The sequence below is a fragment of the Podarcis melisellensis genome (assembly GCF_964234715.1).
Source record: "Podarcis melisellensis genome assembly, chromosome: 5".
Classification (NCBI taxonomy): Eukaryota; Metazoa; Chordata; class Lepidosauria; order Squamata; family Lacertidae; genus Podarcis; species Podarcis melisellensis.
The window spans coordinates 2,039,636-2,052,106 of NC_138537.1; the positions used below are offsets into that span (position 1 = coordinate 2,039,636).

At 50.0% G+C, this 12,471-nt stretch overlaps 1 protein-coding gene across 6 annotated transcripts in view; it reads right to left on the reverse strand.

The window, feature by feature from the left end:
* Nucleotides 1–3,377: 3,377 nt before the first annotated feature.
* TP63 (tumor protein p63) overlaps nt 3,378–12,471 on the reverse strand; it is a gene marked incomplete at its 3' end in the record, with an annotated part of 101,654 nt that continues 92,560 nt past the window's right edge. For 4 of the 6 annotated variants that reach the window (XM_081911054.1, XM_081911053.1, XM_081911052.1 and 1 more), the window contains exons 9-12: nt 9,073–9,230; nt 8,049–8,193; nt 6,276–6,369; nt 3,378–5,538 (exon numbers count right to left, since the gene is read on the reverse strand). In XM_081911054.1, coding sequence (XP_081767180.1) covers nt 5,242–5,538; nt 6,276–6,369; nt 8,049–8,193; nt 9,073–9,230 — 694 coding nt within the window. Of the gene's footprint in view, nt 5,539–6,275; nt 6,370–8,044; nt 8,194–9,072; nt 9,231–12,471 lie in introns of those variants that run through there. The other 2 variants (XM_081911055.1, XM_081911056.1) reach the window with 2 other exon arrangements.

A 12,471-nucleotide genomic window follows, 5' to 3' on the forward strand; every position in this document is an offset into this window, starting at 1 on the left:
TCTGATTGGTTAACGACCAGCATTCAACTCTTAACTAGGGATTGCTAGCTCAGTTTGAGTGAGGTGTGTTAGGAGTAGAAGTGCTGTGTATGGTTTTGAGAGAGAGAGAAAGAGAGGATTTACTTTGCTTTTATTTGTATGCAGAAACTCTGCTGGTTTTATTTTCTCCTTTTTAATCAATCCTGTAAATAGTTATTCTGAGTCTAGCTGACTAGTCATTACTGCCGCAACTAGCTTCTTCGCTGTGCAGGAAAACTCTGCTACGTTTGGGCTAAAGCCAATAGGGCTATGCCTGACACTTCAAAGTTCCAAGAGTTGCGTGGGATCAATTCCAACCTGTTACCTCCAAGGATGTGGACAGGCTGCTTGGACGAGTGAAGCCAACCACCTGTCTCCTGGATCCTTGCCCATCCTGGCTTATAAAAGCTAGCCGGGAAGGACTGGGCAATGGGCTTCGGGGGGTGGTGAATGCTTCCCTCCATGAGGGAGCCTTCCCAGACCCGCTGAAAGAGGCGGTTATTAAACCGCTTCTTAAAAAACCATCTTTAGATGCGGCCACAATGGCCAACTATTGCCCAGTCTCAAATCTTCCATTCTTGGGCAAGGTGATTGAGCGAGTGGTTGCTGAACAATTCCAGGCACGCCTGGAAGAAGCGGACCATTTGGATCCCTTCCAGTCGGGATTCAGGCCTCATCATGGGACTGAAACTGCCTTGGTCGCACTGGTTGATGATCTCCGGCGGACTAGGGACAAAGGTGAGAGCTGTTTCCTAGTTCTGCTGGATCTCTCAGCGGCGTTTGATACCATCGACCATAACATCCTTCTGGACCGTCTTGAGGGGCTGGGAGCTGGGGGCACTGTCATACAGTGGTTCCGCTCCTTCCTCCTGGGCCGTGTCCAGAAAGTGGTGGTGGGGGGTGAGTGTTCAGACCCCTGGGCTCTCACTTGTGGGGTGCCTCAGGGTTCTGTCCTCTCCCCCATGCTTTTCAACATTTACATGCAGCCACTGGGAGAGATCATCAGGAGGTTTGGGCTGGGTGTTCATCAGTATGCGGATGATACCCAGCTCTACCTCTCTTTTAAATCAGAACCAGTGAAGGCGGTGAAGGTCTTGTGTGAGTGTCTGGAGGCGGTTGGAGGATGGATGGCGGCTAACAGATTGAGGTTGAATCCTGACAAGACAGAAGTACTGTTTTGGGGAGACAGGAGGCGGGCAGGTGTGGAGGATTCCCTGGTCCTGAATGGGGTAACTGTGCCCCTGAAGGACCAGGTGCGCAGCCTGGGAGTCATTTTGGACTCACAGCTGTCCATGGAGGCACAGGTCAAATCTGTATCCAGGGCAGCTGTTTACCAGCTCCATCTGGTACATAGGCTGAGACCCTATCTGCCTGCGGACTGTCTCGCCAGAGTGGTGCATGCTCTGGTTATCTCCCACTTGGACTACTGCAATGCACTCTACGTGGGGCTACCTTTGAAGGTGACCTGGAAACTACAATTAATCCAGAATGTGGCAGCTAGACTGGTGATTGTGAGCGGCCGCCGAGACCACATAACACCGTTCTTGGCTCCCTAACACCTACATTGGCTCCCAGTACGTTTCCGAGCACAATTCAAAGTGTTGGTGCTGACCTTTAAAGCCCTAAACGGCCTTGGTCCAGTATATATGAAGGAGCGTCTCCACCCCCACCGTTCTGCCCGGACACTGAGGTCCAGCACCGAGGGCCTTCTGGCGGTTCCCTCACTGCGAGAGGCCAAGTTACAGGGAACCAGGCAGAGGGCCTTCTTGGTAGTTGCGCCCACCCTGTGAAACGCCCTCTCATCAGATGTCAAAGTGATAAACAACTACCTGACATTCAGAAGACATCTGAAGGCAGCCCTGTTCAGGGAAGTTTTTAATATGTGACATTTTAGTGTATTTTTCATCTTTGTTGGAAGCCGCCCAGAGTGGCTGGGGAAACCCAGCCAGATGGGCCGGGTACAAATAATAAATTATTATTATTATTTCCAGCACAGCCTGCTGGGAACTTCCGTTGTGTATAGCTTTTGCTTAAGCTTTTTGCTTGGACACGAAGGGGAGCAGACATGTTTTTCCTTTGTCCTGATGCTGAATAAAATGCTTGTAAATACGCTTTACATATGCCTCTCTCTGCCCTTCCATTGCAATGAGTTCTTATCTCTGCTGGCTTGCGTACCCAGCTTCTAACGGCTTCTGAAGCTCGGGTTGCAGTTTTGATGCTAATCCAAGGACCGGAGTTCGCCCGGCTGCCGGCGGGTGTGCTGGCTGCCAATTGCCCCCGTTCCCTTGGACACATGCCAACAGATCCAGGACAATCAAGAGAAGGTACTTCTGGTGGCATAGAGTTGAATTTGCTTCTGCAAGAGGCAGGGATGGTCACAAACATATTCAACTGGCAAGAGGGGTTCGACAAATGCATGGAGACAAAACCTCTCAAAGACTTCCCATCTGCCTTTGTACTTTTACCACCAGGAATACCAGCAGCTCATCATATAGAATCCAAGTGGTCAAGAATTAAGGCAAGAGCAGACTGCATACCCGCCAACATTTCTCTGATGAAAATTGGGACGTCCCATTCCATAATGATACTTTTACTGTTTAGACACCACACATCTTTCTGGGTTGCCCCCGCCACTCTGGGCAGCTTCCAACATATATAAAACATAAGAAAACATAAAACATTTTTTAAAAAACCCACTTCCCTATAAAGGATTGCCTTCAGATCGCTAGGGGGCCGGATAACTCCATACCCTCCAACATTTTTCCGATGAAAATAGGGACATCTTAAGGGAAAGTGGGATGATCACGGGGCATCCCTGATCTATCCTGATCAATTGATCACCCAAAAGGCTACCCCAAAGAAGCTCAGCAACTCTGATCTATCCAGGAAAAAGGTCCAATGGGTAGATCACTGTCAGTTTTTTTATAGTGGGAGTAGATCGCAGTATCTTGGGAGTTGGACATGCCTGTCTTAGACTTATCATTCTCCCTTCATATGTGAAGGAAATAAGTAGCTATCTTATCTTTAAAAGACATCTGAAGGCAGCCCTGTTTAGGGAAGTTTTTAATATTTAATGCTGTATTGTTTTTAACACTTGATTGGGAGCTGCCCAGAGTGGCTGGGGAAACTCAGCCAGATGGGCGGGGTATAAATAATAAATAATAATAATAATAATAATAATAATAATAATTATTATTATTAGCGCCCCCAGAGTCCTCAGCCATGCAGAGGAGCCAGTCTGTTTTCTAGGGCAGCCATGTCCTTCCTCTGAACTGACTTGGCCAATGCACATGGCTTTGGTGTTGTGACCCACAATGAAAGACTCCTGCGGCCGCTTTGAATGCCAGAAACCATCAACATTGCTTTTGTAATCTGTTTTTATTTACAATGATATTGACAACAGAGTGCTTTTCATCCAATTAATACTTATTGCAAGTCACGGAGAACTTGTGGATGTGTGCCACTCAAACTGAGCAAAGGAACTTATTTTGAAATCTAGGACTCTTGAAGTCAACCCTCGGTGTCTTCCCCCCCACCTCCCCCCGAGAGAGGGGTTTTTTGCAATCACTCCCCCCCTCTCTGTAATTGTGATTCATTAAGGTCAATATCACAAACACTTTGAAAGTCATTACACAGATATAAGCCTTTCCCATAAAATGGTGTGGTTTGTTTCTTTCTTTAAAAAATAAAAAAATAAAAAATGCAAACAAAATGTGGTTCTGAAAAGCCCCAAACCCCAAAGAGAAATACATTTTTTTATCAAAAAAACCACCCCTCAATAAATGATTGACCAAGTACATGACAAAATTATACATAAAACAAAACTGTACTTACAATGTTTACATGACAAATGTACTTTGACTGCATTCTAGGCACGAGAGGACCATATCTGCAAGAAGTCAGAGCTTACTTGGCAGTAGTGGGTTTGTCAGTAGAAATTTGTAGCCCGAGGATGTGTGGAGGAGAGGGAAAGTAGCTCAGGAAAAGACTCTTGCATGGTAGAATGAGATGACAGAATAGTAAACAGGCATGAAAACACCAGGAAGATCTGCCCCATTGGGCATTCATGGTCTCTAGCGTGCCTTGTCTAGTGAGGTCAGTTTACAGCAGATGGCCCAGGAACTAGTTTTCCTGAAGGGCAGGTGGGGAGAAAGGAAGGAAAGAAGGGAAAATACAGATCTGCTGGAATCCAACCACAGTAGCCACCCTGAGTGCATATATGCGGCAAGGCGATTCATGAAACCCAGGTCAGAAGTTAAGAAAAATCCAAAATCTTGCTCAAATAACCCACTTGTTGAAATGGTAAGTGAAATCTGACACAGAGGCAACTCTCCCCGTATTTACGTGCTAGCTTCAAGGGGAGATTTCGCAAGCCCAGATATAATGGGGGGCAGGCAAGCATATTTGGTGATCTCAAAGGGAACCTGCTAAGGAATTGGCAGTCTGGGTTCCTGGTCAAGAGTTTCTTTGCATTTGCTGCTGAAGGAAGAATCGGCGGGGGGTGAAGGAACGAAGTGGACTACCCCTGCCGAAAAACCACCACTAACCCCCAAAAGCAAAATTTAAACTGAAAGGTTGCCCAGGAGGAAACCTGCTATGCAAAGCATGTGATGGCCATACTGGTCGTGGGGTCCAACGCACATCGTACCCCGTACCTCAGTGTTGTTAAGCCGTCATAATTCAAAGTTGGAAATCATCAAACTCCAACCACTAGGCAATGCTGTCCCAAATGAGAGGCCTACCCAAAGGCATTGAATCCTTAAAACCCTCAAAACAAGCAACCGAGAAAGGGATCCACACAGAGAGGGATCCATACAAAAGTTTGCACGGGAGATTTGATCTGGTCACACACGGGGGCGCACTGTAGCTGGTCCAGTTCGGCGGAAAGGGTCAAGTGCCACAACTGGGGGAATCCGTGTTTCTCCAGACACCCACCACGTCTTACAACAGTGCCGAGCAGAAGCCGCAAAGGCCACCCCACCCCTCCCCAACAAACGAAAGCTATGGCTTGCGAGAAAATACAAAATAGCTGCGCTTCCGGCAAAGCGTGGAGGCTGCAAGCTCAGAAGCACAGGTGCAGCTAGCGCTGAAGAGCACACGACATCCCGCCCCCGTCCTCTCCAAGCCCCCCACACCATCTCAAAGTAGCAGGGAGAGGCAGGAGCAGCCCAGAGGTCCATCGGTGTGGGGCGGGGGGCGGAGTGAGAGCCACAGGCCGGCTCCTCACTCCCCTTCCTCCTTGATGCGCTGCTGCTTGTTGCGGCGGGCATCGAGGTCGAAGTTGAAGTCGCTCCACTCGTCGCGGGGAGGGAAAGAGATGGTCTGGCGGAGGGTGAAGCGCACGGCGTCGATGACACGCTCCCCGCGGGTCTCGCTGGGGCCCACGCTGACCGCGGAGGCGGCCCCGGGGGTACGCAGGAGGTGGGGGGCAGAGGAGAAGTCGTGGATCTGCCGGTGGTCCATGATGCCTTTCCAAATGGCATGGCGGAACTGCTCCGGGATTTTGAGGCTCACCAGATCCTGGAAGGCGAGGAGAGGAGAGAGAGAGAGAATCAGCCACTCCTGCCAAAAGAAGCTACAAAGGTTTCTACAGTTTTCAACGGGGGGTGAGTGGGGTTTTTGGTGACTATCTCAAGGGTTCTTCAGGTCTTGCTTGGCGGCGCTTAGCTTCAGAAGCGAAGATTCAGTAAGAAAATGGAGAGACCCTCAGCCCAACAGGCCAAGCCCCAAGCAAGCAACACCAAAATCCCAGCAAAGCAAGAAGGCTTCAGGCGGGAGGGAGGAGGTGCAGAAGGAACCCCAAAAGACATCAGGACAACCATGTCTGTTTCAGACCTGTGGCTTGCAAACAGCACAAGGCTCTTCCAGCTGGGCCTGCCCACCTCCCCTTCATGCAAAACCCCCCGTTTTTACCGCCACACCACTGTTCTGGACCCATTTACGTGGTCTGGAACAGCGAGAGACCTAAAAGAAGATGCGGAGGGTGGTTGAAAGGGAGAAAGTTCAGCAGGAAAAGAGTCAGCAGGGGAAAGGGTTGGGCCCTCCGTTCTCTGACGCCCCTTGGCCAACTGCATCTCCCCTCTCTCCCGAGGGCACTATTGCAATGGCGAAGGGGCTGCCAAAGTTGGGTGTAACATGTAGCTCGCCCCTAAATCCAAAGCGTAGCTTTGCCCTCTCCCCTCCAGCGCAGAGTGCCGAGTTCAAGAGAAAGGCCCCTTTCCCCCACCATGCAGCGAAAGGGCGAGGCAGTTACTTACATCCATGGAGTAGTGTTCAATCTGATAGATGGTGGTCAGCCCTTGCGCCGTGAAATAATCCACGCAGGAGGAACAGCCCAGCCTTGCTAAGAAACTGCAGGAGGAGGAGGAGGAGGAAGAAAGAGGAAAGGAGGAAAGAGGAAGAGAGAGAGAAAGAGAGAGGTTGAGATAAGAAGGTCACCCACACCAGGCGCTCTGCTACGCAAAAGCCTTGATTTGTGGGAGCAGGAAGGAACCCCCGTCGCCACCCACCCCAAACTCGTCACCGGGAGGAAGAAGGTGATATCCCAAGCCTCATGGGAGGAAGAGGCAACAGCTCCCTCTCCATGCAGCACGTAGTTAATCTGTGGAACTTGCTGCCGCAGGAGGCAGTGAAGGCTACCAACCTGGAGGGCTTTAAAAGATGATTGGACAAATTCGTAGAGAGGAGGAGAGGGCTATCGATGGCCATGCTCTGCCCCCACTGCTGGAAGCAACCATGTGAGAAGAGGATTCTGGGCAAGATGGGCCATTGGCCTGATCCAGCAGACTCTTCCTATGTTATACTTCTGATGCTGGAAACCACAGGAGCAGAGAGGGGTCCTGTGCTCAAATCCTGCATGCTGGTTTCCCACAGCAAGTGTGGCTGGCAACTGTGAGACCTGGATGCTGAACTAGATGGGCAACTGCCCTGATCGTCTGACGTTCTTAGGCTATGCCATGGGGAGAGGGGCAGCACATACTATGGCACCTTGGCCAACAGGGCACCTTGGAAGGGACCTGGAAGCGAAGAGGCAGCTAGCGCAGGTGCTGCTTGAGTGCTTAGTGTGGTCCTCCTGATGTTCAACCAGGAGCTAAGCAGCAACATCCTGCAGTAGATGCAGCTTCTGGTCCATCTTCAAAGGCAGCCGTGCATTTAGAGAGCCACAGCAGCCAGCCCTGGAGATAAAAATAGCAGGGTTCAATGCTGCAATGTATCTTGGACCCGCCTTCATGGGAGGTTGTAAAGCCATGGTTGGGTGGCCATCTGCCAGGGATTCCTACGTTGCCCTTGGGGTCTCTTCCAACTCTACAATTCTACAACTCTACAATTCTATGATTCTGCGACCTCGGAAGGTGGTGGACTCCCCTTCCTTGGATGTTTTTAAGCAGAGGTAGGACGGTTATCTGTCAGGGATTCTTCAGCTGTGATTCCTGAGTTGCAGGAAGGTGGAGGAGATGCCCTTGAGCTGTCTTCTATAATTCTATGATTCTATGATCTCCCTTCATGGGAGGTTTTTAGGTAGAGGTTGGTCATCTTCCAAAGATTCTCCAGCCGTAATTTCTGCATTGACAGGTGGTTGGACCAGATGACCTTTGGGATCCCTTCTAACTCTACAACTCTATAATTCCTTTCTCCTGAAACCAGGGCAACAAATGCAGTTGATGTGAGTTACCCTTGGCTACTATTCCAGGGTTCTCCAGGAGCATACCAAAGCAGGCCAGATGGAGAGATTGCCACCCTATCCAATTCCATCACATGCAACAGTGGGATTCTTTACCGGAATCCCCTCTGCCTCATTTCCTTCTTGCGTGCGTGGTAGGAAAAGGTCTGGGGGCAATGGCAAGGGGAGGCAAAGGCAGCGCAGCAAGCCAGCTGAAGTAGCTCGGCAGGTCTCACACGACCTGCAAACTGCTTCTTGAACACAGCAGCCCCAGACGAAGGACCCCAAAGAACAGAGAAGCATGCTGCTGTCACCCGTGATCTGAGGGGTGGGGTGGGGTGGAAAGCCTGCACAGCTACAGCTCACTCACCTGACAATGCTGCAGTCTGTTGGGTAGGGAGGTGGTGGGGTGCAGTGGGATGTCGATGGCATGGAGAGGGTGGGGGGCAACGTCTGGGTCGGGCTGAGCCCGTTCATGTCGCCGGCCATGGCCATGTGGGCCCCCATCATTGGAACTGGAACAAGGAAAGAGAGGCCAGAGTTACAAAAACGGAGGCACCAATAGCTGGAACCTGTCCTCCACACCCCTGAGCTAGCCCATCTCCTTTCTTATGCAGCCCGATCTCACCTTGCTCTCATTTAAATGACTAAGGTGGTTTCAACCATATGTGGTTGAGGTCTGTCTGGTTGAAAGTGTGCAAGTTAAATCTGAGCAAGGCAGAGATTTTAAGCTCTCCATCTCGCTTGGTGGGAGGCCAAGGCCTGCTTGGTGTGCCAGTTCTGGGATGCTCTCGTGAGATTTTGTGGGGCCATCTGAGACCCCACACAAGCCTCCAGAGCCTATGTGCTGAGTGGGCCTTGCCCCCAAGTGAGGCAGAGGGGTTAAAAGCTCTTTAGGCACCAGCTCCGCTTTCGGAGAACTGGATTGCAAAATTCAAGTAAGTGCAGGTTTTGCAGGAGGGCTGTTTCGGTTTTTCTATCACTTTGGATGCCACAAATTAGGTAGGTTCACCTTCAAATGAGAAGTGACTTGAATTCCCCCCTCCCTAGCTAGTCACTCCATCTCAGAATCTTCCCTGCATTTTGTAAAACAACCCTTCCCAAATTTCAGGTGGGGAGGCCTGGTCTGTCAACTCACAAGCTCCTCTTCCGGTGGTTCCAAAATTGATTAATTAAATTAAACAGTTCTAACTGGTTGGTGTTTTTTTAAAGATATTCCAGATAAGGATTTCTGCAGCGTAGGATAGCAGGCACTGGAACTGAGTTGTTTGAACCAAGGAGGAAGAGGCTCTAAAGAGTTTGGGAGGTTCGGCTCTGGCCACTATTCTGCCACCCCACTCTTCCTAAGCTACCAGCTCCAGGAGGGTCCTTGGGGGGGGGGAGAAGCCTCTTACTGTTGGCTCCCATGCTGTCGGGCATCGAGGTGGGGGTCAGAGCATTTCGCTGCTGTGGGTTGATGAGCTGGCTGACAGAGGGCAGCTTGTTCATGCTGTTCATCTTGCCGAGCGGAGGAGAGGTGGACCCATAGGAAGACTGGGACTGGATGGAGTTCCTGAGAGAGGGTTGGAAAACAATGGTGGAGAAGTCAGGTCCACGTGGAGAGGGAAAGGGCCAACCTTACAACCTTAGCGCTTTTAATTAAATTTACTAGTTGCCATTTTTTTGGCCACAGCGACTTGAAGCAACAATATTCCAAGCAGAAAACAAGCACGTGCATCCATTAAAACGGAAGAAGAACATCGGAACGGAAGAAGAGGGGGAGTGCAGGATCAAACCAGTGGTCCTTCTAGTCCAGCCTCCTGTTCTTACAGTGGACAAACAGATTCCCATCATTTGAAACCCACAAGCAGGACTGCAGCACAAGAGCCCTCTTCCCTCCTGGCATACCCAGCAGCTGATGTTCAGAAGCATTTACAGTGGTACCTCAGGTTAAGTACTTAATTCGTTCTGGAGGTCCGTTCTTAACCTGAAACTGTTCTTAACCTGAAGCACCACTTTAGCTAATGGGGCCTGCTGCTGCCGCCGCGCCACTGGAGCACGATTTCTGTTCTCATCCTGAAGCAAAGTTCTTAACCTGAAGCACTATTTCTGGGTTAGCGGAGTCTGTAACCTGAAGTGTATGTAACCCGAGGTACCACTGTACTGTCAATTCACATTTCTTAGGGCAGAAACTATTGATCTGATGCGTAGAGATCTTTCCTGTTCGAATTAATTCAAGAGGGTTCTGGAAGCTTCTCTGCATAAAAGAAAGAAGCAGGAGGTTCATGATGTTTGGGTTATTCCTTCAGAGAAGCTGAGTACAGCTGGCTTAACCTGGTCCTGTGATCTCTTCTGTCAACGTCATGCTGACTATAATAGTGAGGCCAGAAGGAGTCTGGGTCTCTCTATCTCTCTTCCTCTCTCTTCCTTCTGATGTGGTGTTCTGCACATAGTGTTAAAGTTTCATCTTATTATAAGTCATTGTAAGTTTACGTTAAGCCTGCGGCATCTGGATTTCTTATGGAAACACAATGGCCTCTGGTCTATTTTGGGGGGAATTCTGCAACGTGTTTTTTACTCTGCTAACTATATGTTGGAATAATAATAATAATAATAATAATAACAATAATAACAATAATAATAATTTTATTTATATCCCACCCTCCCCAGCTGAAGCTGGGCTCAGAGCAGCTAACAACAGTAAAATAATACAGCATTCTAAAATCAATTCATTATAAAATCAGTTCAAATCAAATTGATGGCAACCATTGGGTTGGAGTTCTGTGTGGATTACCAAAGGAGGGGGTCAGGCTGTGCCTTGGCCAAAGACCTGGTGGAACAGCTCCGTCTTGCAGCCCCTGCGGAAAGATGTCAAGTCCTGCAGGGCTCTAGTCTCTTGTGACAGAGCGTTCCACCAGATTGGGGCCACGACCGAAAAAGCCCTGGCTCTGGTTGAGGCCAGCCTAACCTCCCTGTGGCCTGGGACCTCCAAGATGTTTTTGTTTGAAGACCATAAGGTCCTCCGTGGGACATACCAGGAAAGGCGTTCCTATAGGTATGAGGGTCCTAGGCCATATAGGGCTTTAAAGGTTAAAACCAGCCCCTTGAACCTGATCCTGTACTCCACCGGGAGCCAGTGCAGCTGGTATAGCACTGGGTGAATGTGATCCTGCAGCAAGGACCCCGTAAGGAGTCTCGCCGCAGCATTCTGCACCCACTGGAGTTTCTGTGTCAATCTCAAGGGCAGCCTCACATAGAGCGAGTTACAATAATCCAGTCTGGAGGTGACCGTCGCGTGGATCACAGTGGCAGGGTCAGGGCGAGAGAGGTAAGGAGCCAACTACTTAGCTTGGTGGAGATGAAAAAATGCCGCCTTTGTTATAGCTGCAATCTGTGCCTCCATGGAAAGGGAGGTGTCAAAGATTACACCCAAACACTTAACGGATGGTGCTGGCACTAATTGTGCCCCCGCAAGAGATCGGAGTCGCCCCCCCCCCAATCCCATATCGTCCCAACCCAGCCAGAGGACCTCTGCTCTGGATCAACATTGAGTAGAATTTCAGTGACATTTACTGCCCCTGTTTGTGGGGGCAGAGCATGGCCATTGAGGCTAGTAGTCATTGATAGCTCTCTCCTCCTCCTTGAATTTTACTGATCCTCTTTTGTAGCCACCCAGGTTGGTGACCATCACTGCTTCCTATGGGACCGACTCTGTGCTGCTTGAAGAAGGAGTTTGTTTTATCTGTCCTACTTGGTGGGAGGGCAACTATGTTCCCTTGTGACCCGTAGGCATTGTTGCTCTAGCCTCAGAGAGTGAATCACAGGTGATTTGCTTGCTTTGGGCTCAGAAGTGCATTGGCCCTTGTTGTGGGGATCCCTCCATGCCCATTTCCTCCAATGCACCCTGCATTCTCCTGCCACCCATCCCCCATGCGTGCATGTGCACATACAGACACATCAGCTGCATAGACCATCTGGCTGTAGATGCACAGAGACCCACAGAAAGGCTCAAGGCAAGACAGAGTCCTAGCTATGAAATGACCACAGAGGACTGTTCAAATGAGCAAGAGCTCTGCTAAAGGTAAAGGGACCCCTGACAATTAAGTCCAGTTGTGAACGACTGTGGGGTTGCGACACTCATCTCGTTTTAGGGAGCCGGCGTTTGTCCGCTTCTGCAGACAGTTTTTGTGGGTCATGTGGCCAGCAGGACTAAGCCACTTCTGGTGAACCAGAGCAGCGCATGGAAACGCCGTTTACCTTCCCGCCAAAGTGGTACCTATTTATCTACTTGTACTTTGACATGCTTTCGACCTGCTAGGTTGGCAGGAGCAGGAACCGAGCAACGGGAGCTCACCCCGTCACGGGGATTTGAACCTCTGACCTTCTGATCAGGAAGCCCAAGCGGCACAGTGGTTTAACCCACAGCGCCACCCGCGTCCCTAAGAGCTCTGCTACCTGAGACCATTGGAGATGTCAGGAAGTGACTATGGTAACTTCTGAAAGCAAAGCATGTCTTTGAAGAAGCACAGGGCCACAAATCCTTCTCAGTTGATCGACATGGCAACTGTGGTTGGTCACCAACCTAGATGACTTTGAAAGAGGATTAGGTAAATTTGTGGAGGCCATGGATTTCTCCTAGCGAGCCTGGCTCTGCTCTGCTTCCCCAATCTGAGGCAGCAACGCTTCTGAACCCCAGTTGCTGGAAACTGCAGGAAGGGAGAGGACTTGTGTTCAAATCCTGCTTGCAGGTTTCCCTTTGGGGCATCTGCTTGGCCCTGGTGAGAACATGATGCTGGACTAGACGGGCCACTGGC